General features: G+C 43.3%; 1 protein-coding gene across 8 annotated transcripts in view; it reads left to right on the forward strand.

Moving 5' to 3' along the window:
- The first annotated feature begins 6,693 nt into the window (after positions 1-6,693).
- The window catches only part of DCLK2 (doublecortin like kinase 2), a 246,910-nt gene continuing 230,776 nt past the window's right edge, over positions 6,694-22,827 (forward strand). For 4 of the 8 annotated variants that reach the window (XM_038558996.1, XM_038558995.1, XM_038558993.1 and 1 more), the window contains exon 1: positions 6,695-7,160. In XM_038558996.1, the coding sequence (XP_038414924.1) occupies positions 6,740-7,160 (421 nt within the window). In that variant the 5' untranslated portion in view covers positions 6,695-6,739. Of the gene's footprint in view, positions 7,161-22,827 lie in introns of all 8 variants that reach the window. The other 4 variants (XM_038558997.1, XM_038558998.1, XM_038559000.1 and 1 more) reach the window with 2 other exon arrangements.

A 22,827-nucleotide genomic window follows, 5' to 3' on the forward strand; every position in this document is an offset into this window, starting at 1 on the left:
AGCCTAGATTCAAAGAGCAAATTTTATATTAGGTTTGGGAAATTTGACCCTATAGAAATAAAATGAGAGTACTGTGGTACTTTTCCATAGTCTCACTTTTGATATTATTAAAATAATTGTTGAAAATCACTGCCTGTTCCTCGACTCCCTTATCGGGAAGGTAGGGACACTTTAGGGATACTACCTGCCTAGATTTGCTTCTTAGGAAGTTTTAAAAGAAAAGAAGTTCACATTTCTAAGAAGAAAGTTGCTATATCATTTAACTGTTTTTGTTTTCATTTTAACAACTATTGCAGGTGAACTAGTGAATGACAAAATAACTGAGTACAATTTTGGATGGATAGAATTTACATAAAAAGTGACAGTCTTTGTCCCACACACTTTGTGGAAGTGAAATGTACCAACAGGGAGAACTATTAAACTACAGTTTCTCACAGGAAAAAAAAGGGGGGGGGGGATTTGTGTGCTATATATGTTTAAAGCATGCATATTTGAGTTTTTCTTCAGTTCACTTGATTTCCATAAAAAATTAAACTTGGAGGTTGCCTGGATCACACACTCAGTTAAGGGTCAGACTCTTGGTTTCAGCTCAGGTTGTGATCTCAGGGTTGTGAGATAGACCTCCACTTTGGATTCCATGCTCAGTGGGGTGTCTGCTTAAAACTCTCTCCCTCCCCCTCTACCCTTCCCCCCACACCCTATGAGCACACATACATGTGCCCACCTGCTCTCTCTCAAATAAATAATCTTTTTTTTAAGATTTTTTATTTATTTATTCATGAGACACACACACACACACACACACACACACAGAGAGAGAGAGGCAGAGACACAGGCAGAGGGAGAAGCAGGGAGCCTGACGTGGGATTCGATCCCAGGTCTCCAGGATCAGGCCCTGGGCTGAAGGCGGCACTAAACCGCTGAGCCACTTGGGCTGCCCTCGAATAAATAATCTTAACAAAAAAAAATTAAACTTGGAATTTTTGAAAGACTTAACTGATGTGGGAGAGAAAGGCAGAAGAAAAATTATTAAATTTCCTTATGACCTACAGCCCATTGACAAGTCCTTGAAACAGGCAGAGTGACATTCCTCTAGGGACTTGGTTGCCTCAAGTTGCTAAGGGCAAAAGGCAGTCTTAGCCCGATCCCCAGGATCCTATAAGTCTACTTTAACATATAAAAATTCCTTTAGAAACTTCCTTTATCTCTAAACTCCCCAAGATACATGTTGGCAATCATCCTCCAAGCATGTGGCCCATGATATACATCTGAAGGGTCTCATGACTAAGGTTTTTTTTTTTTTTTTAATTTTTTTTTAAAATTTATTTATGATAGTCACACAGAGAGAGGGAGAGGCAGAGACACAGGCAGAGGGAGAAGCAGGCTCCATGCACCGGGAGCCCGACGTGGGATTCGATCCCGGGTCTCCAGGATCACGCCCTGGGTCAAAGGCAGGCGCCAAACCACTGCACCACCCAGGGATCCCATGACTAAGGGTTTTTTTTTTTTTTTTTTTCTAAGGTTTTATTAGAGGGTAATAAATGACCTTTTCCCAACAACAGCCAGCCCCCTCAGGGTACTGGAAACCTCCCTTCCAAAATTCCTTAGAGACTTATGCTATTCCCTAACCCCCTCCCTACTTGAGAGTATGTGATGACCTCTGTGTGGCTCTTTCTGCCCACCAGTCCTGTCCCTGAGCTTTAATAAAACCACATTTCTTTGCACCTTGCAAATATAAGAATTCTTTCTTGGCCATTGGCTGCAAACCCTAACATTTTTTCCTACATCGTTAACCAATAAGTGTGAATTTTCTGAACCTGAAAAGGTAGTTTTAATTATTCCTTCACATATATTTGCAAAGAAGTCATTAATATATTTGTAAAGTGCTGTAAGAATCATGACTGTAAAGGACAGCAAAGCTCCCAAGGTGAAACAACAAGTAAGAGAAGTTCATCTGAATCTTTTTTCCAGTCTAGGTTCGGGTTATAGAGTAAGGGGAGAGAGTCTCTTTCTGACCTGTTTTGCTTTATGCCCTTTCCTGTTAAAGCTTGATGAAAATCACCAGAATTTATCGACATTAAAGATTATGAAATAAAAAATATTGCTCAGTTTCAAAAACTCAAGTCCATAGTCACCAGGCCCTTTCACTGAAAATAGTTGTTTCATCATTTTTGTTTCTGGGAGAAATGTTTGGCATTAGTAAAAAGGAATGAAAACATGAGACAGCAGAAAGTCTCAGCACAGTGCAGTCTAAAAGGTTTGTAAGCATCTTTACCGTAATAAATAATGGAGCTGGAAAACTGCCTCTAAGAGCAGAAGCTTCTGGCCAGAAATGAAGACTAGCCAATGCATTGGAAAAGTAAAGGAGCCCGAAGCAAAATCAGCAAATATTCAAGGCAAATTTTCTTATATAAAGCTCCACAAATAAGTTATGTAATGAAATCTCATTTAAACAAATAATGCTAAATAAAAATTTGCATTGTATTTCTTGGTCCAGGAGGGGGGGGTGGAGGGGGGCGGGGAGTTACCATTTGGTGAAAAGGCAGTTCCAAAATTCTGAAATTGTGATCTAAGGAGAAGTGTAGAGAACAAAAAACAATTACCTTCCCTCCATGCCTAGTTGAAATTTTCTGCCCCAAATGGTTTTTAAAAGACTTCTCTTGGATATCATCAAGAATATGTTCACGTTCACTGGATACTTGGTGATTTAAAATTATTATACATCAAGAGCTGAAAGGGGTCCTTTGTAATCATACAAAAAAACGGAGAAAAGGTTTTGGATTGAAATTCTTAAGTTCTCTGTAGCATAGAAATGAAGCCATTTTTAAAGCATTCTGCACCAAAAAAAAAAAAAAAAAAAAAAGTACTCTGCCCAAAAGTTTTTATTCAGACAAGTGTTAGATGAAGAGGGCCGAGGAAAGGATACGGAGAATCTACCACTAACAGAGAGCTAAGGTCAAGGCCAACTTCCAGGTGGTGAAGAGGCAGGGCCAGTCTCTCCGAATGAAGCCCTTTCAATTCAGGTCCTGGCCCACTGAATTGGTAGGCCTCACAACCATCAAAGAGAATTAGATCATCTCTGTAATGACACTTGATTAGCATATCAGATAGTGTTTCATGGTTACAAAAAAGGGGTATCTCAACAAGGGAAATACCAGTTGAAATATCCTACTCTGCAGATTCTGCAATAGTTTAAAAGAGAATTTGCTTTGGTTCTACTATGAGGCAACCCCAATTAATTGTTGCTTACCCAGAACTCTCAGTTTTGTTTGCATTAGGATTGTAATGCTGAAATTTTTTCCCACCACAATAAATACCCAAATTTTGGCAAACTGGGTCCTGATATGTACCATATACATTAAATATATATCTTATGAAAAGTGATCACATCTTAATTCTTATATGAGGGTTAGGAATAAAATTCTTTAAAACAAATTAATGCAAGAGCATAATTTTAACTATGTAACAGCTTTGGAAATTCTTTTTCTTCTGCCCTCACCCTTGTTGAGAAACAGTAATCTTTATTTAGGGATTTAAAGTTAGGGAATAATGTTATAATACCGGCATATTCATTGCATTCACGATTTAAGAAGGGCCAAACCTGGGCAGCCCCGGTGGCGTAGCAGTTTAGTGCTGCCTGCAGCCCACGGTGTGATCCTGGAGACCCTGGATTGAGTCCCATGTTGGGCTCTTTGCATGGAGTCTGCTTCTGCCTCTCTCTCTGCATCTCTATGAATAAATAAATAAATGAAGAATCTTAAAAAAGAAAATTATCAACCAAAGTTTTTTTTTTTTTTAAAGGGCCAAACCTTTGTCAGAAATCTTTGAGTGAGAAAATGTGTATATATCAGGGTCCTAAAGCTTGAGTGATTGAAGTCTTCATGACCAGCCTGCAAGATGACCCCAATAATCCCTGACTCCTGGTAGTCATACCCCTAGTGTCCCACACTGAACAGGGCTGAGCTGTGTAACTTACAGGATAGTATGGGAATGACATAATGGTTTCTACCTTGTTCTCCCATGAATGCTTACCCTAGAGGAAGCCAGCTGACGTGTTGTTCCAACACTCAAGTGACCGTATAGAGAAGCGTTCCTGGTGAGGATCTAAAGGGCTCCTGCCAACAATATGAATGAGCCCTTTAAGAAGTGGGTCTTCTGGTGCCAATCAGACCTCCAGACAACTGCAGCCCCAATCAATGTCTTGATTGCTATCTAATGAAAACTCAAGGGAAGCTGCTCCTAGATTTCTGACTCACAGAAACTGCTAATCCATATCTATTGCTGTAAGTCACTAGGTTTGGGATAATTTGTTACTACAACAATGAATGAAAAAAAGTGTTTTCTCCCCCCAAGAAATAGTAATAGCAAAACAAATGAACACACCCATGTTAAACCATTTACAGAGTTGATAGGCTCTGCAATTACTTGTACTTAATGAGGCCCTTATTTCAAGGAATTTGTCGGTTACTTCTTTTTTTCTCAAAGTACTCTATGGAGACCATCAGCCTTGGCATTACCTGGGAGATTGTTAGAAATGTGGCGTTTCAAATTCTACTCCAGAACCACTGAATCAGAAGCTACATTTTATGAGATTCCCCTACTATGTAAGTACATCAGTTTGAGAAGAAACACTGATCTGATTCTTAATGTCACTGCCTGTGGTTGGAAGCCGTGGCTCTATATATATACATTAAGAGCACTTTTGAAAAATACTGTTGGTTGGGGCACCTGGGTGGCTCAGTTGATTGGGTGTCCCGCTGTTGGTTTCAGCTCGGGTCAAGTTGTCGGGTTGTTAGATGGAGCCCTGAGGGGTGGGGTAGGGGATGGGTGGGGGGGGGGGGGGCTCATGCTCAGCAGGGAGTCTGCTTGAGATTTTTTTTTTTCTCTCTCTCTACAATAAATAGATAAATCTTAGAAAGAAAAGACACACTGTTGGAGAAGCCTATCTCCAGAAATTCTGATTTAATTGGTCTGACTTGAGGTCTATCATGGTCTCGGACCTAATAATATCATAGAATTTTTCCCCTTGAAAACTACAAGGGGAAAAGATCAGCTGTAACCTCGGATCAGCTGACTTCCTGGCCTGCTCCAGGCCCGGTTCTAGAAGTCAGCTACGCCCAGGTGTGTCCTGGAGACTGCCCTGGGGCTACAGTGGTGCCTGAGCAGGATTCTTCTGGAACTACCGCATACACTTCGGCCTTCTCTAAGGCCTTCCAGGACTCAGTTCATTCCAAGAGAAGTACCCATGTCTCCCTACCTACCAGGTTGATTTGGATTGTTGTCTAGGGCCACTCAAAGAACCAGGTGCTGGATAAATAAGGTTTCCGGGTAGCTTACCCACCTGTTAGATTAGGACCAAACGTCTTTTAGCTTCATCTTTCTCCGATGGCAACATGCAAGTGACTATGTTTCTCGTAAGCCTTTAGGAAACAATGTTTTTTTTTTTACTGTTGGCCAAACACTAGTAAATTAAGATTTTCCAGTATGATGGGTGCTTCCAGATGTTAGACGCAACACGTAATCGTGAGCTTGAGTTGACAGCCCTGGATGCGCCGGTGCAAGCGGGGGAGGGGAGGCACCTTAACCCGCGCGTCCCCGCGGCCGCGACACTGCCCGTCGCACGACGTGCTCTTACCAAATATTTGTCGATTAAATAAATCCCTCCAAACCCCGCAATTTCGGATCATTTATTCATTCGGACTTAACTCGACATCCCGTGCCAGCAAACCTGCAAGGGAAACTGCTTTATCAAAGGATTTTAAAATAAAGCATCACATTTCCTTTAAAAAAAAAAAAATAAATGAATCTCGTGCCCAAATCCCGCGTCATGGGTTGAATTTCTGCCCTCGTTTGGCCGCCCTCGGAGGCGAGCCGGGGACGTGATCTCTGCCCTTGAATCTCCTTCCTTTGTAGTTGGGGCTGCGCTGCGCGGGCTCCCGGGCTCCCGGGCGGGGGGCGGGGGGCGGGGGGGGGGAACGGCGCGGGTTCGCGGCGGGGGGCGGGCGCTGCCCCGGGGGAGTCGGTCCCCGCCCCCCCGCCCCCCCGTCCCCCGCCCGCCTCCGCCTCCGCCGCGCGCCTCCCACCGGGCCGCGGCAGCCCTCGCGGGGCAGGTCCCCCGCCCCCCCCGCCCCGCCGGCCCGGGCAGCGGGGCCGCGCGCGGATGCTCTTGGGGGGCGGGGGCGGGGGCGGGGGCGGGGGCGGGCTGGCTCCCCGCGAGGACCGGGTCCGCGCCGCCCCGGGGCAGGGCCTGCTCCCCGCGGGCCCGCGGCGCCTCTCCCACGCTCCCGGCTCCTCCCCCTCCTCTTCCTTCCTCCTCCCCGGGCCTCCCGCGAGCCGAGCTTTGTGTGCGCCCGCGGGCCCCGCTCGGCGGCTGCGGGCCGGCTCCCCGCGCGGGCTCGGGGCGTGGCTGGGGCGCCGGGGGCGGGGCGGGCGGGCGGGCGGGGGGCGCCGGGGCGGGCGCGAGCGAGCGAGCGAGGCCGGACAATGAGCGGGGCGGCGGGACGCGGCGGCGGCGCCTGAGCGGGGCGCGGGCCGTCCGGCTCCTCGGCGGCCCCACCTGCGGGAGCGGCCAGGTGCCCGCCAGGTGCCCGCCAGGTGCCCGCCAGGTGTCCCGGCGCCCGCAGGCCCCGCGCGGGCGGGCGGGCGGGCGGGCGTCCCCGGGCCGCTCCCCGCCTCGCAGCAGGCCCCGCGGAGGCTTGGGCTGCGGCGGGCTCCGGGGGCAGCCCTGGGCGCAGCGGCCATGGCCAGCGCCAGGAGCATCGAGCTGGAGCACTTCGAGGAACGGGACAAAAGGCCGCGGCCCGGGTCGCGGCGAGGGGCGCCCGGCTCCTCGGGGGGCAGCAGCAGCTCGGGCCCCAAGGGGAACGGGCTCATCCCCAGCCCCGCGCACAGCGCCCACTGCAGCTTCTACCGCACGCGCACCCTGCAGGCGCTGAGCTCCGAGAAGAAGGCCAAGAAGGCGCGCTTCTACCGGAACGGGGACCGCTACTTCAAGGGCCTGCTGTTTGCCATCTCCGGCGACCGCTTCCGGTCCTTCGATGCGCTGCTCATGGAGCTCACCCGCTCCCTGTCGGACAACGTGAACCTGCCGCAGGGCGTCCGCACCATCTACACCATCGACGGCAGCCGCAAGGTCACCAGCCTGGACGAGCTGCTGGAAGGTAGGCGGGGAGGGCCCGGCCGGCAGGTGCGGCCCGGCGCCACGGCAGGTGCACTGGCCACGGGCCGGCGCGCCCGCTTGCGCTGCGCTGCGCCGGGGGACCTTGCCGGCTGCTCCCTGGGCGGCCTTGGGGATTGTGCGGTTCTGTCTGCTTTGCTACAGGCTGTGTGTGTGTGTGTGTGGGGGGGCGCTCCCCCATAGACTCTCTTTCCCAAGAGATTTGTCTTTAAAAGGGGGGGAAAAATCCCAGCAGGCTTCTGTGACCTCTCTCAAGATTGGTGAGCTTGGGATTTTGGCTTGTTTTTAGTGCAAACTGTTTGAAAAGGTGGCTTTCAGATGAGGATCTGGGTAACCCTCTTGCTGGTGAGCTTTCTGTTCGGCCCTCTGTGCGGACCTCGGTGCAGGCATCGGTGATGCTCCAGCCTGTGGGACCCTGTCGCACCGGCTCTACTTAGAAGTTGTGGTTGCGAAATGCTCGAGGTTGGCTTTCCTAGTTTGGCTCGCGGCAGAAGTTACATGAGGTCAGGAGGCGGGATGCTAGACAGGGGTTCTCAACCTTTGCTGTACCTTGGGTCACTGGGGACTTCAAAAAAAATTACGGGCGCTTGCACTCAGCTTCCACATATTCAGATGTTTGGGGTGTGATCTGGGCAGTTGGAGCTTTAAAAGCTCCCCCAGGTGATCCTATGGGCAGCCAAGATTGAGAATCACTGTGCTAAAGGGTTTTCCACTTTTGGTTGGTAATGAGGTAAATCAAGGTCAGTCTCTCCTGCCTCCCACCCTACTGGAAGTAGCTAGTTACAATGGTAGAGGCTGCTGGAATGAGTAGTTGGGGCCTATTATAAATTAGTAATCCTAGAATGTCAACCATGCTTCGCTCAAAGGGACTGCGTATTGGGTCATCCTTGAATTCCTGTAATACCGTATTTATTCTTCTTTCCTTTCAGGGTGAAAAGGCCTTACTAGTAGTATAGAATTCATTTCCAGGTCCAGACAGCACCTAAAAATGAGCCAGAGCCCAAGCATATGCTGACTGCATGTTTGCATAAAGTTTGCTTCCATGCATCTTTCTTAATGCAAATGGCACATCCCATGTAGTCATGGCAATATTGATGTGACAGGGAAAGGAAACCGAACTTTGAGTCAACTATTTTACTTTCTTTTTAAAAGATTTATTTATTTGAGTCGGGGGTGGTGGGAGAAAGTGGAGGGGGAGGCAGATGGAGAGAAATCTTGAAGCAGACTCCTTGCTGAGTGAGGAGCCCGGCGCAGGGCTCAGTCTCACCATCCAGAGATCATGACCCAAGCTGAAACAAAGAGTTGGATGCTCAACCAACTGAGCCGCCCAGGTGCCCCGAACCAACTATTTTTCTGTTATCAAGTTCTTATATTATGATTTGAAGGTATTATGCCCATTTTATACATGAGGACACAAGCAACATGGCTTGTTACCTGCAGGCTGTGCCCTTCCATCTCCGGTTCACCTCTAATGAATTGCTATAGCCCCACCGAGGAGTCCTGAAAGTAGTTGTGTTTCTCTCTACTTAGTCATTGTTACCAGAGGTGTTCCCTGTCTTGGCTAGATGAGGACCCAGCCAAAATCAAGTAGTCTCTTCAGTTTGTGGGTATGTATTCTTGACTGCACGCATTCTCTTGGTCACTTGGTGTGTTTTGGTTTTAAAGGCTTCCCGAGGAGATGATGACAACCAGAGGAGTGTAAATAAAGGATTAAAAGGATTCTATCACCTTCTTTATCATATTAAATACTTAAAAGCAACATTTGCCTAGGTATTTCAAAACCGAATAACATTTTCTGACTGACCCAAGCTAGATTAGGAGCCCTGTGGAAAAATCAAGGCAGTGACTATTGCTCAAGTACTTATTACTCATATTCCCTTGGGATGCTGTGTATAGTGTGGTCTGAAGACAGATGCAGATTTTAATATCCTTGTCTCAATTTTTTCTAACGATTTTATTTATTTACTCATGAGAGACACACACAGAGAGGCAGAGACATGGGTAGAGGGAGAAGCGGGCTTCCCTGCCGAGAGCCTGATGCAGGACTTGATCCTAGGACCCCAGGATCACAACCTGAGCCAAAGACATAGGCTCAACCATTGAGCCACTTAGGTGCTCCTCAAGTAATTTTAACAGTGTATTTGCTACATGAAATTAATGTACTCCAAAAAGGAATATCATTATGGGGGGTGGTCAAGATGACCATTATGCATATTAATTAATGACAGCATATATTGTACATTGAATTTGTCATTGCCCTGGTGTTGAATGGTTCACTGAGTCTAGTTCTCAAACTATATAGTTTCAACTATAACTTGAAAGCTGACAAACTTCCATTCAATTGTTTATTCACTGATTTTTGGAAGATGGAGAACCATACGTATGTGTAGAGTCCAAATTATACTACCATATGATAAATAATGATATAACAAATATTTGCATGACAGCCATGTTTCCCTCATCTAGCCAATTGTCTGTTTGTTTTAATTACTGCCAAAGAAGAAAGTTTGTGCCCTTCTTTTGTCAGAGTGACATTCTCTCTGACAATGGATCTTTGTCTGGGTTTTGAATTTCCAACAAAATAAGTGGAATACCCTGTTGCAAGACAGTTTTCAAGAAAAGAAAAAACATCAATGCTTAATATCAATCGTTTGAGAATTTAAATAATTTCAGCTTTTAGTAAAATTGTGTGCTCAAATGTTCTGGTTTATCATGTAGAAGACCTAAATAGCTACCTGTAAAGTTATTATTTACATCAGTAAAAATGGGTATAGACCATATGAGTATTGTCCATATTGTCAAAATTGACTAATTCATCTTAGTTCATTAAAATAAAAAAAAATTTTAAATTTTATATTATTTTAGTAATCTCTGTACCCAACAGGGGGCTCAAACTCCTGACCCAAAGATCAAGAGTTGTATGGTCTTCTAACTGAGCCAGGTGCCCCTGGCCATTTTGGCTCATTTTTAATAAAGATTCTCTCATAGTATTTTTTACATTGTGTTCTATTCTCTCCTCTGCCTCTTCCATCCCATGAAATTTGTAGTTTAGGAGATACTGTTTTCCTAAAATGTTTTTCTAAAATGTTTTTAGCGAAGAATAGAAAGTGATGACTCAAGACAGCTGGGCAAGAACGTTCAGAGCCCCAATCTCATTGAACTCAGATGACAAAAGAAATTTGCATGGCCCAGATTTTTTCTTTTGCCATTGACCTTGAAAGTCTCTGGAGACTAAAAACAGTGTTCAGGTGTTGACTGGCACTTCTCTTGTACTTTGCTAAACCAGCGGGTATCTTCAGCCTTTTGATTTACTTTTCCTTGCTGGATTAATTTCACCAAGTTGGTCCTCTGCATCCCTGTAATATTGTTTATTCTTTAAAACTGGATGGGGGAAAAAAACTGGATGGGGACCTAGAATGTCAAGTTAGTACTGAGAAAATCAGTTTCAGCTGCCTGAAACCATGAGACAGCCAAACTTAGAGCATCTCTGATAGACAACTGAGAACGTACAGAGGATGTGTTAAGTTCTCATGTCTGGGGCTAAGCGTCAGAATTCCTTAAGTGTTTGTTTAGTTTTATTTAAGTAATCTATACACCCAATGTGGGGCTGGAACTCACCACCCTGAGATCAAGTCACATGCACCTCAGACTGATCCTGCCGGGTACCCCTCTAGTCTTGGTTTTTGTTTCATGAGTGTTCTCCTCTTCTGAACATTTTGGCTGTATTTATAAAATTTTGATGTCCTGAAGAGAGGTGCCCATGGATAGTAGAAACAATGCCAAATTGAGTTGGGATACCTGAGTTCTACTGACTGGATTTGAGAAAAAATCATGTCTGTTCTCTGGGCATTGGGGTCCTTTCCTGTTGATTGAGAGGTTGGCAGATTACCTCTCTAAGATCCTTTCTAGAATCAAAGTGTATATCCTTCCCCTATCTCAGTGGCTAGTTACTGAATATATAATGACGGCTGCCTTTCCCTACCCAGATCCTGTCTTCCAGAAAATTGATGAGGCTATAAATGGTCCTACTACCAAGCAGGGAATGGGTGTAAGTCTCTGAGGAAGTATTTGCCAGGAGTTAAAGGTATTAATAGACACCTTCCTCTGCCTCTCTCATTCAAAGTAAAATGTTGTTTTATGTTATTTTGATCTTTTGCCACTCAGTCGACAACAAACATTGAATTTTTTTTTTAATGCGAGAGAATTTTGATTATTTTGATAAGTGATACTTCCATTATTCCATTACATTAACTTGAAAATTAGCTTGATTCACTTGAATTTAAGAAAAACAAGGTTCTAAAGTGATCAAGCCCTTGAAGTTCCCGAAGTTCTCCTAGTAAGCCTAGTTTATTGAATCTGTTTGGTTAGGTCAGCTTCTTTGAAGGTGTTAAACCAAAATATAGTTACTGAGAGAGTTTTAAGTAAAAATGAATCTCAGTAAGAACCCAGATTATAGGGTAGGGATTTTATCCCCCTGAAAGATTTTTATTGTAATAATGGAAACTGAGTTCTTCAAAACTTGTTATGGTGAGGAAAGAAACGTAAACCCCATGAGTGAAAAGATATTTGCACATAGAAGTCAAAAGCAGTAAACATTAAAGGCATTCATGTGATAGGATGTGGCAGTTTAACATTGAAGCTTAGGTGTGCAAGCCTTCTCTGGCAGACTCCTGGGTTCTACAAGACCCACTTCAAATATTGCCTCTTCCCAGGCCTTAGCGATACTGATCTCTGATAGTTGTTGATCGAGAGTATAGTTGTTGTTTCAGGTGCTACTGCAGGGTTTCTTTCCTGAAGATGCTCACATTCTAGAGGGAGAGAGATAGTGAACATGAACACAAATATACACCCAGGTTGTTTCTACTCAAGTGCTGTAGATGAAGTGGTAATGAGGTGGGGGCAGGATGATGGACAAGGCTTTCCAGAGGAACAAATATTGGAGTGCAGGCCTGGGTTCAAGGTGATAGCTCTTCCTTGGCTTACTCACAGCATTTTTCCTTATCACACTTATCTTTGTAATTAGTGGTCTATCGGGTCTGTCTTCTGCACAGGCTGGGAGCATGGTGAGGTCAGAGATCTTGGCCACACACAAAATTCATTGAATAAGTAGCCCAGAAAGTGATTTCACCTCTAAGGCCCTTGGTTGTCAAGGGAAGGTTTAAATGAATTAAAAATTTTTTAAAAGATTTATTTATTTATTCATGAGAGACACACGGAGAGGCAGAGACACAGGCTGAGGGAGAAGCAGGCCCCACACAGGGAGTCTGACGTGGGATTCGATCCCAGGTCTCCAGGATCATGCCCTGGGCCGAAGGCTCAACCATTGAGCCACCCAGGCGTCCCTAAATGAATTAAATTTGAATAAGGTTGTTCTTACATGTTTGTGAAAAAAATGCATACTTTGAAAAACTGGATTATATTTAGATACATCAAAAATGCTATGCTAACTCATCATTATGAAGAAAATGAGTCTTCCATTTTATCTGCTCCTATAAATCTTATTGTTTTATCTCATTTCCTAAAACAGGGAAACTCAGATATGCTCTAATATAGCTACATAATAAGCTCTTTCTAGAGGTAATGAGAAGTTTTAATGTGAAGAATAAAAAATTATTAAGGGTTGGGGGAAGAAATGGAATACTTGGGAGAGCATTTATGAATTAGAGTATGATACAGCAATACTCTGGTAGTTAAGAGAAAAAAAATCAATATTTCATAAGGTTTTAGGCTATGGAAATCATTTATGGTCCTATGATATAAAATAAAGAAAACTAGATCCCTTTGGGTAGTGGTTTCAAACTGCTTTCTTCATTATGGGGAAGGCCAGGGAAATTGCTGTGGGTCTGTACTGCCTGGCTAAGTCTCCTTCTCTCACTCTCACCTGCCTGTGCTCCCACCACTTCTGTTTTTATTCTATCAGTAAAATAAACCACTACTCTAAGGATTCAGGATTCCTAGCATTAGCACTGCTTTGAGGCGTTTTATCTTTTACTTTTTTTCTTTTTTTGTTTTTAAGATTTTATTTATTTATTCATGAGAGACACACAGAGAGAGAGGCAGAGACACAGGCAGGGGGAGAAGCAGGCTCCACGCATGGAGCCTGACGTGGGACTCGATCCTGGGTCTCCAGGATCAGGCCCTGGGTTGAAGGTGGCGCTAAACCGCTGAGCCACCCAGGCTGGCCACTTTTTTTTCTTCTTCAAGTTTTTATTTAAATTCCAGTTAACATGCAATGTAATAATAGTTTCAGGTGTAGAATTTAGTGATAACACCGGGTGCTCGTCACAACAGGTGCTGTCTTAATACCCATCATACATTTAACCCATTCCACCACCCACCTCCCCGCTGCTCCTCCAGCAACCCTCAGTTCTCTGTAGTTAAAGAATCTGTTTTCTGGTTTGCTGTTCTTTTTTCTCCCCGCAATGTTCATCTGTTTTGTTTCTTAAATTCTACATATAAGTGAAATTATATGGTATTTGACTTTCTCTGACTTATTTCATGTAGCATAATAGTCTCTAACTCCATCTACATTGTTGCAAATGGCAAGATTGCATTCTTTTTTATGGTTGAGCAGTATTCTGTTGTATATATACACACCACATTTTCTTTATCCAGTCATCAATCGATGGACATGTGAGATGTTTTATGTCCACTCATTGTGTGAAATCCTTTACATGTTTCATCTCATTGAACCTTTGCAATATCTTGCGAAATATGGTTGCATTGACTTTCCATTTTATGGATGGGAAAGCTGATCCTCAGGATAAAGACATTGTTCCCCTTGTACCAATAGCAAGAGGTGGGGCTGGAACTTGAGGCCTTTCTCCTTGGCTTTTGAACTTCTGTATTCTGAACTGCTCTTTTCTACCACCTGTGAGGAACTGGGGTTCTACTCCAACCCTCAAGATTTTCTTTTCTCTTCTTTTCTTTTTAAGATTTTATTTATTTATGACAGACACAGAGAAGCAGAGAGCTAGGCAGTGGGAGAAACAGGCTCCCTGTGGGGAGCCCAATGTGGCACTCGTTCCCAGGACCCTGGGATCACTCCCTGAGCTGAAGGCTCAACCTCTGAGCCACCCAGGCACCCCACCCCCAAAATTTTCATAGGCCACAATAGATCAGTACTCTAGAGCTCCATCACTGCTAGATCCAAATCTATTATCACTTATATTTGGAAAATGAAGATTACAGTATCTCATTAGTCACTGTAGTTGTAACAACAACTTAGAATGTTCTATGTATGGGTCTTGAAATAAAATGCATTATCCTGTACACCTGCAAAAGAAGATCTGTACATGGTTCTGCAGAATTTCCTTGTTTGACCTCAGTTTCCTCATTTATAAAATGAAATACAAATAATTGTTAAGACCCTTTCCCCTTTAAAGTTCAGTGATCTTGGGAAGCGCTTCTGGGAGTGGGAAAGAGAAATGATCTTGGCTCTGTCTGGCTCTATGTCTCTTTTTAAGAGTCAGCCAGGTTTAGGGGCACCTGGCTGGCTCAGTTGGTAAAGCATGGTGACTCTTGGTCTCGAGGTTGTGAGTTTGAGCCCATTGTTGGGTGTAGAGATTACTAAAAATCTGGGGGGGGGGGAAGTTGGCCAGGTTTAGATGGAGTTCTTAGAACCCTCAATAACCTGTTGGAGGCTTTCTCCATGAAACATTCTCAGGAAAGGGAAAATTATAAACCTATTGAGGGCTGGGACCACAGTTGTTTTATTCATATCTTTATCCAATGAACAAATACCTAGGGCACAATGATTTATTTTACTTTTGTGCCATTTTTAGATCTTTTAATACATGGGAATAGGTGGTTATAGGTGTTTTTAAAAACCTTTCTTAGTTAAGACTGGACAGTTGGCTGAATTTGCAGAGGAAGAATAAGGCAGTAGTAAACTAGGCATACTGTAATTTGTCAGATGCTGCTATTTTATAAACTGAAGGAATAGGAAAAATGGGCTGTGAGATCAACTTACATGATTTTGAATACATTATAACCTTTGCTAACATCTCAAAGTGACTAATCTACAGTTATAGCCTTCTGTGTTATCTATTATATGTTGGTTAAATTATCATTTGCAACCAAAATATATCAATCACAATGAAAATTTTAAAGATTTATTTATTTTAGAGAGAGCAAGCCAAGGGGAAGGGCAGAGGAGAGAGAGACTCCCTGTTGAGTGCAGAGCCGGATGAGGGGCTCAATCCCATGACCAGGAGATCAGGACCTGAGCTGAAATTAAGAGTCGGATGCTTAACCAACTGAGCCCTCCAGACACCCTTCACAATAAAACTTTTAAAATATTTTCACTGATTTATCTTTTCCTTCACTGCATATGTTTTACAAACTTAAGAGTACTTTAAGTTTTAAATAATAATAGTTATTTCTTTTTTAAAATTTTTATTTATGATAGTCACACAGAGAGAGAGAGAGAGAGAGAGAGGCAGAGACACAGGCAGAGGGAGAAGCAGGCTCCATGCACTGGGAGCCCGACGTGGGATTCGATCCCGGGTCTCCAGGATCGCGCCCTGGGCCAAAGGCAGGCGCTAAATCGCTGCGCCACCCAGGGATCCCAATATATTTATTTCTTAAAGGCAGTGGTGATGTTCTCTTCCCCACTACACTTATCCATCATCTTGGTTTTTTTTACCTAACAGTAGTTTGCCTCCTTGGCAGAGAATCAAGAAAAGAAAAAAGGAATTTTACTACTGTTTATACTTGTGTTCATCAAGCCTCTAAGAGAGAAAGAACTTGAGAAGTAGCCTGATGTCAGTCTCTTAGTAGTTTAGTGATCCAGGCCAATAGATGGAAGGCTCTACGTGTGTATAAAACTCTTAGCAGAGTCCTAGCATGCAATGGCTCTTTGATGAATGGTACTGGTCCTCAGCATCTTACCTAAAATTATGTTCTTATAACCTCTCTGCTATAGTCTAGAGCCATCATTTGGAGCTGCATCAGGCTTATCTTTTATACCGCAGGTCTTCAGACATCTTGAAATAGTGGTCATACTTTACTATTTCCCCTTCCTCCCATCCTGCAAATGTCACCTCTTTTTTGGGCAAACATCTAGCTTTTGAATCTTTCATCACTTGCATTGAATCCTTTGTGTGTGTGTGTGTGGGGGGGGGAGATTCATTTATTTGAGAGAACACGTGGGGGGGGGCATAGAGCAAGGAGAGAGAATAAGAATCTCTAGCACACTCTCTGCTGAACATGGAGTCTGTCTCAGAGCTCCATCTCATGACCTGAAGATCATGACCTGAGAGCTGAAATCAAGGATCAAGATGTTTAACCTACTGAGCCACCCAGGCACTCACTTGCATTGAATCTTTTTGAGCCGTTCTCATTATCAATGACTTGCTTAAAACTGGTGTCAAGTCTTCCTCTTAGACTCACAGTGAGAATTAAGGGATGAAGGAGGAAGGTATTAAGCAAAGGTTTCCAGAAGTTAGGGTAACTCTGTCAAGGAAAGTTTTACCTGTGGTCAGATGATGAGCCATTTGAAGGACTAACCCTTAATCCATTATGGCCCAGTTGCTTTTGAAATATTAAATGATGGGGATCCCTGGGTGGCTCAGTGGTTTAGTGCCTGCCTTTGGCCCAGGGCATGTTGCTGGAGTCCCGGGATCGAGTCCCACGTCGGGCTCCCTGCATGGAGCCTGCTCCTCCCTCTGCCTGTGTCTCTGCCTCTCTCTCTCTCCCTCCCTGTCTTTCATGAATGAATAAATAAAATCTTAAAAAAAAAATTAAATGATAGATAGAAATATTAAATGACAGATAGATATCTGCTTAGAAATATTAAATGATAGATATCTCGATTGAGTGTCTGAATTTTGATTTTGGCTCAGGTCATGATCTCATGGTTGTGAGATCAAGTCCTTTGTAGGGCTTTGTGCTGGGCATGGAGCTTCCTAAGATTCTTTCTTTTCCTCTCCCTCTGCCTCCCCACCCCCTAAAAAAAAAAAGAGAGAAATATGAGATGGATGCATTTTGGTTGAGATTTTCTCTCTTCCTCATCATCCTTAAGATTGCAGTTTTCTTAAACTTTTATAATATTTGGGCCACTTAAAAATGAAAATGTAAAAATCTAACAGCTAACTTTTACAAGTTCAATATTGCCTTAATTATTTTAATTACATTGTCACTGAAATAGGTAGAAAGGCAGGTATACTGTACATCTTGTACACCAACACAACCTAAGCAAATTGATAATGTAAATACCAACAAAACTGCATGATCAATAAAACTGTAAAATAGCAGTGTAAAGCTACAGATACTTTTTGCTCAATCTTAAATTGTTCCCAAATGTGACCATGGCACTGAACACTGAGTTCAGTGTGCCGTATTTCAGAACGCCATGTAAAGAGTCAGTTCTGCACGGTTAAAGCTCCACTTCTACAGGGTAAAGTTATGTCCTCTGGCCTTAACTTACTGTGAACACATCTTTTACATAGATTAAGTCCATTTCTCTTTTTCCTCATTAACTCCCAGTGAAATTTACCCCTTGGTACCAAAGAAGTTGAAATTGGACACTGAGTAGCATGACTGGACTTGATTTAGAAGCAGTTGTTCACATATTCCAGAATCAGATGATGAAAACATTTAAGTTCTATCAAAATAAGCACAGAATTAAAATTGTTATAGTGAAAAAAAAATTGTTATAGTGAACTCTTATAAACCGTGGAATATGCTTGGCCCTGGTGTGAGGAGTAAAAAGACAGATAATGGATATGATTTGTAGGTTCCATCCTACCAGGAAATTAGATACAGTTTTTCAGCCAGTAAGCTTTACATTTTTGGTGTGTAGGATTCTTGTTTCTACTTCTACCTAAGTTTTTTGGTCTTCAGTTAAACTTTTCTGAAATTTCAATGCTGAAACATGGATTTCTGGGTATACCTCTTCATAGATATTCACATGTTCAAAGTAGTTTTTGTGCCCCTTTCCGAATGAAATGTATCGCAGACTGTACCGCTGGATGTGACTTTAGGACGTCACTTGGTTCAGACAGTTGCCTTCAGGTGTGTTGAAAAAGCACTGGTCTCACAGATGAAAGATCTGTTTGTGTCCTCAGCCTTGACCCCAGGGAAGGCTGTTATGTTCATCTTGTGAATGCAACAGCAGTGGTCCCATGACACAGCAGAGGAGTGCAGAATGGGATAGGCTTCCAGGCCGGAGCAGTGCACTTTGTGTAACTCTGCTGATCCCCATCAGTTGAAATTCTGGCTTCTGTACAATTCGGGTAAAAAACCTGACTAAGTTGTTTACCACAACAGTATAATGAATCAATCTTACTTCTCACTGTATTTTTCTTAACCAGATGGGCGTAGGAACTCCTCTCTGATGTGCTTAGATGGAGATATGCACATTTTAATCCACCCAGTAGGACAGCCTCACAAATGCTATGCTTGATGAAAGACATCAAACCATTTTATAGATGCAACATACCCAGATTTATTTTCTCTGGTTACATGCCTTTGGAAGCATTTTTTTTTCTCTTGGTTTTAGAAGTTAGCAAAGAATTAAGGTTCCTAAGATTATTGCTAATATTAGAACTAAAGTGTTGGCTAAGCTTTCTTTTCTCTTTGTCTTTCCATTTTTTTTAAAAGATTTTATTTATTCATGAAAGACGCACAGAGAGAAAGGCAGAGACGTAGGCAGAGGGAGAAGCAGGCTCCAGGCAGGGAGCCTGATGTGGGACTCGATCCCGAGACTGCGGGATCACGCCCTGAGCCAGGGGCAGGTGCTCAACCGCTGAGCCACCCGGGCGTCCGTCCATTTTTTTTTTTTAAAAGATTTTATTTATTTATTTGTGAGAGACACAGAGGCAGAGAGGCAGAGGGAGAAGTAGGCTCCCTGCAGGGAGCCAGATACGGGACTTGATCCCAGGACCCCAGGGATCAATCCCTGAGCCTAAGGCAGATGCTCAACCACTGAGCCACTCAGGTGCCCCTACTTTTTTATTTTTTTAAAGATTTTATTTATTTGAGGGAGAGAGAGCATGAGCACGAAGAGCGGCAGGCAGAGGGGCAGAGGTAGAAGCGGGGTCCCCGTTGAGCTGGGTGTCCAATGTGGGGCTTGATCCCAGGACCCTGGAATCATGCATGACTTGAGCCTAAGGCAGATGCTTAACAGCTGGGTCACCCAGGCACTCTCATCTTTCCATTTTTATGTTACTATATTTAAATATGCGTGTGTGAGGAGGGAAACTTCTCTAAGCTTGAAGAGCCCTTGCACCTTAGGCTTGTATCATAAAGTTCAGTGCTTGCTTCCACTTCAAGTTATGCATCATCTTAATGTCCATATTTTGTATAATTGATTTCCTGCCATGAATGTCAAAAGTTTGTAATTATAGACTAATTAGTGGGGTTAGGCGGTTAATGTATTTTAACAGAAGTAGATGAGATACTCTAAAGGTAGGCTAGCCAAACATACTGTTGTTCAGTTCCAACAGCATAAGATGAATGTAACTATTTGTAATTTCTAACAGCAAATTGGCATTTAAGTGTTGAGGAATTACTGTGAGTTAGCTAATAAAAATAGTGTATGTATATATACAAATATATTCTTATATATAAGTACACACATGCCTATTCCCTTTATTGAAAGACACATTACATTTATTGAACTAAAAAAACGCCCTGTCCGCTTAAAACTAATACAACACTGTATGCTAATTATACTTGAATATTTATTTATTTATTTATTTATTTAGATTTTGTTTATTCATGAGACACACACACACACACACACACACACACACACACACACACAGAGGCAGAGACACAGGCAGAGGCAGAAGCAGGCTCCATGCAGAGAGCCCGATGTGGGACTCGATCCCTGGTCTCCAGGACCACAACCTGGGCTCAAGGCGGTGCTAAACTGCTGAGCCACCCGGGCTGCCCTATACTTGAATTTAAAAAAAATAAGTGTGTACTCTGGACTCTTGAAGCCTTGATGATCTGAAACGAATTAAAAAGATTGGTAGATACTAGGCAGCCTTCATATCCTGCTTTTTTCCCCATATATCCCTTAGGTTGCCTTTTGGTGGGCTGGCATAACCTAAGAATGTCTCCAATCATGCTTGACATCTTTCAGGAGCCTGACCCTGAGCCTCCCAGGGTCATTCTGTGTAAACAAACAACTATACTGTGCAAATGTTTTACCTAGAAGTAAGGCAATGAGATCTCCATGAGAGATGGAAGTTTGCATTTTCTTTTCTTTTCTTTTTTCTTTTCTTTCTCTCTCTTTTCTTTTCTTTTTTTTTTTTTTAAGATTTTATTTATTCATGAGAGAGAGAGGCAGAGACACAGGCAGAGGGAGAAGCAGTCTCCTTGCAGGGAGCTGGACAAGGGACTGGATCCCAGGACTCCAGGATCACACCAGGGCTGACGGCAGGTGCTAAACTGCTGAGCCACCCAGGGATCCCCAGAAGTTTGCATTTTCATCATTACCTTGGCAAACATGTTTTGAATACCTGTTATATACCAGGTATTGTGCTAGAGTATGAAAAAGATAAAGTCAGTTTTTTCAAATCTAGGTTTGAAATTAGAATTAGAATTAGAATTAGAATTAGAAATTAGAATCTAGCTTCTAATCTAGGTTGTGGTTTGTAATGAGAGGTTGTTTTCAGAGTAACTTGTGAAATTAAAAACCCTTACATGTTCTGGTCCCATCTTCCAGTGATTCAGTTGAGCTGTAGTAAGGGCTGAGCATCTGTATTTATACAGCAAAATCACCTGATTAAAGAAATTCTCAGGACGCCTGGGTGGCTCAGCAGTTGAGTATCTGCCTTTGGCTCAGAGTGTGATCCTGGGGTCCTTGGATTGAGTCCCGTATTGGGTTCCCTGCATGGAGCCTGCTTCTCCCTCTGCCTGTGTCTCTGCCTCCCTCTGTGTCTCTTACGGATAAATAAATAAAATCTTAAAAAAAAAAAATTCTCCATCAAGAACCATTGGAAGAGGGGTGCCTGAGTGGCTCGTTAGTTAAGCATCTGCCTTTGGCTCAGGTCATGATTCTGGGGTCCTAGGATGGAGCCCCACATTGGGCTCCTTGCTCAGTGGAGGGCCTGCTTCTCCTTCTGCCCCTCACCCCACTCAAGTGCATGCTCGCTCTCTCTCAAATAAATAAATAAATAAATATTTAAAGAACCATTGGAAGAGAGAAAGAATAAATGATTATGAGAAATTGATACATTGTAAGCTTGGGGTATAAGAAGAATGCAATTAAAATTTTTTTATTTTAAAATTATGAAGATTCATTTACATATATAGCCCAGTGAGTTACAAAGTGAAGACCTTTGTGACCAGCCATGTCAAGAAGCAGTGTTGCCAGAATCCGAGAACTTCTTCCTGTGTCCCTTCCTGGTTACAGTTCTTCCCAAGATAACAGAGGCTTGACTCTTGCTTTTATCTATATTTTTATCACCAATGAAGGCATCCCTGATATTTTTTTTTTTTAGAAGAGAATTTTTTTTTTGAAAGATTTTATTTATTTATTCATGAGAGGCACAGAGAGACAGAGACACAGGCAAAGGGAGAAACAGGCTCCATGCAGGGAGCCTGATGTGGGACTTGATCCCGGGACTCCAGGATCAGGCCCTAGGCCAAAGGCAGGCACTAAACTGCTGAGCCACCCAGGGATCTCTGGCATCCCTGATTGATACAGTTAGTTTTTCCTGTTTTGAACTCTAGAGAAATTGAATCTCACTACCTATAGTCTTTTGTCATCCTTTCCCACTATTATTTGTAAAATTCATCCAAGTTGTTGCTTACAGCTCTTGTTTGGTCATTTTCATTACTGTATAAGTAGTACATATGACCACACCACAATCTCTGTATCTGTTTTCCTATTGTTGGACTTGTGGATTGATTTTTCATGTTTGACTGTTGAGCAATGCTTTCGCAAACACACACTACTGTCCATGTGCATGAGTTTTTCCAGGATATTTTCCTGGGGTGGATTCCTGGGTCCTATGATGTGTATGTTGTAAACTTAATATTAGATAATGTTTTTCTAGGGGATTAAGCCTGTTTTTCCTAGGCGATTGAACCAATTAAAAACCCCTGCAGCAGTAATATGCAAAAGTTTCTATTGCTTTACTTCCTTGCCAAGAGTGATTAATCATGATTGGTCAGTTAAAGAGAGACAAGATGAGGGCAGCCCAGGTGGCTCAGCAGTTTAGCACCACCTTCAGCCCAGCCCTGATTCTGGAGACCCAGGATCGAGTCCGAATTGGGCTCCCTGCATGGAGCCTGCTTCTCCCTCTGCCTGTGTCTCTGCCCACCTCCTCCCGCCTCTGTCCTTCATGAGTAAATAAATAAAATCTTAAAAAAAAAAAAAAGAGACAAGATGGGAGGAGGAGGAAGGTTATTTCAGACATACAAGAAGCAATGAGAACAAGAGGGTATGATGAGTTTGGAAGGAAATTGCAAATATACTTGTATGACACTAAGTTAGGAACCTGTGGGAAAGTGGTGGGAATGAGAGTGGAAGTGTGTGATGTGCTGAGGAGTTTGGTCTTTATTCTAAAAGCAATGAAGCGGGCAAAAGACATCAAATCTACAATTTCTAAAAATTTGCTGTGACAGCTATGTGGAGGATGAGGAGGTGAGGCCCCAAAGGGAGCTTAACTACTCTAATCCAAGGAGAAATG

This window comes from Canis lupus, chromosome 15 (assembly GCF_011100685.1).
Source record: "Canis lupus familiaris isolate Mischka breed German Shepherd chromosome 15, alternate assembly UU_Cfam_GSD_1.0, whole genome shotgun sequence".
NCBI lineage: Eukaryota > Metazoa > Chordata > Mammalia > Carnivora > Canidae > Canis > Canis lupus.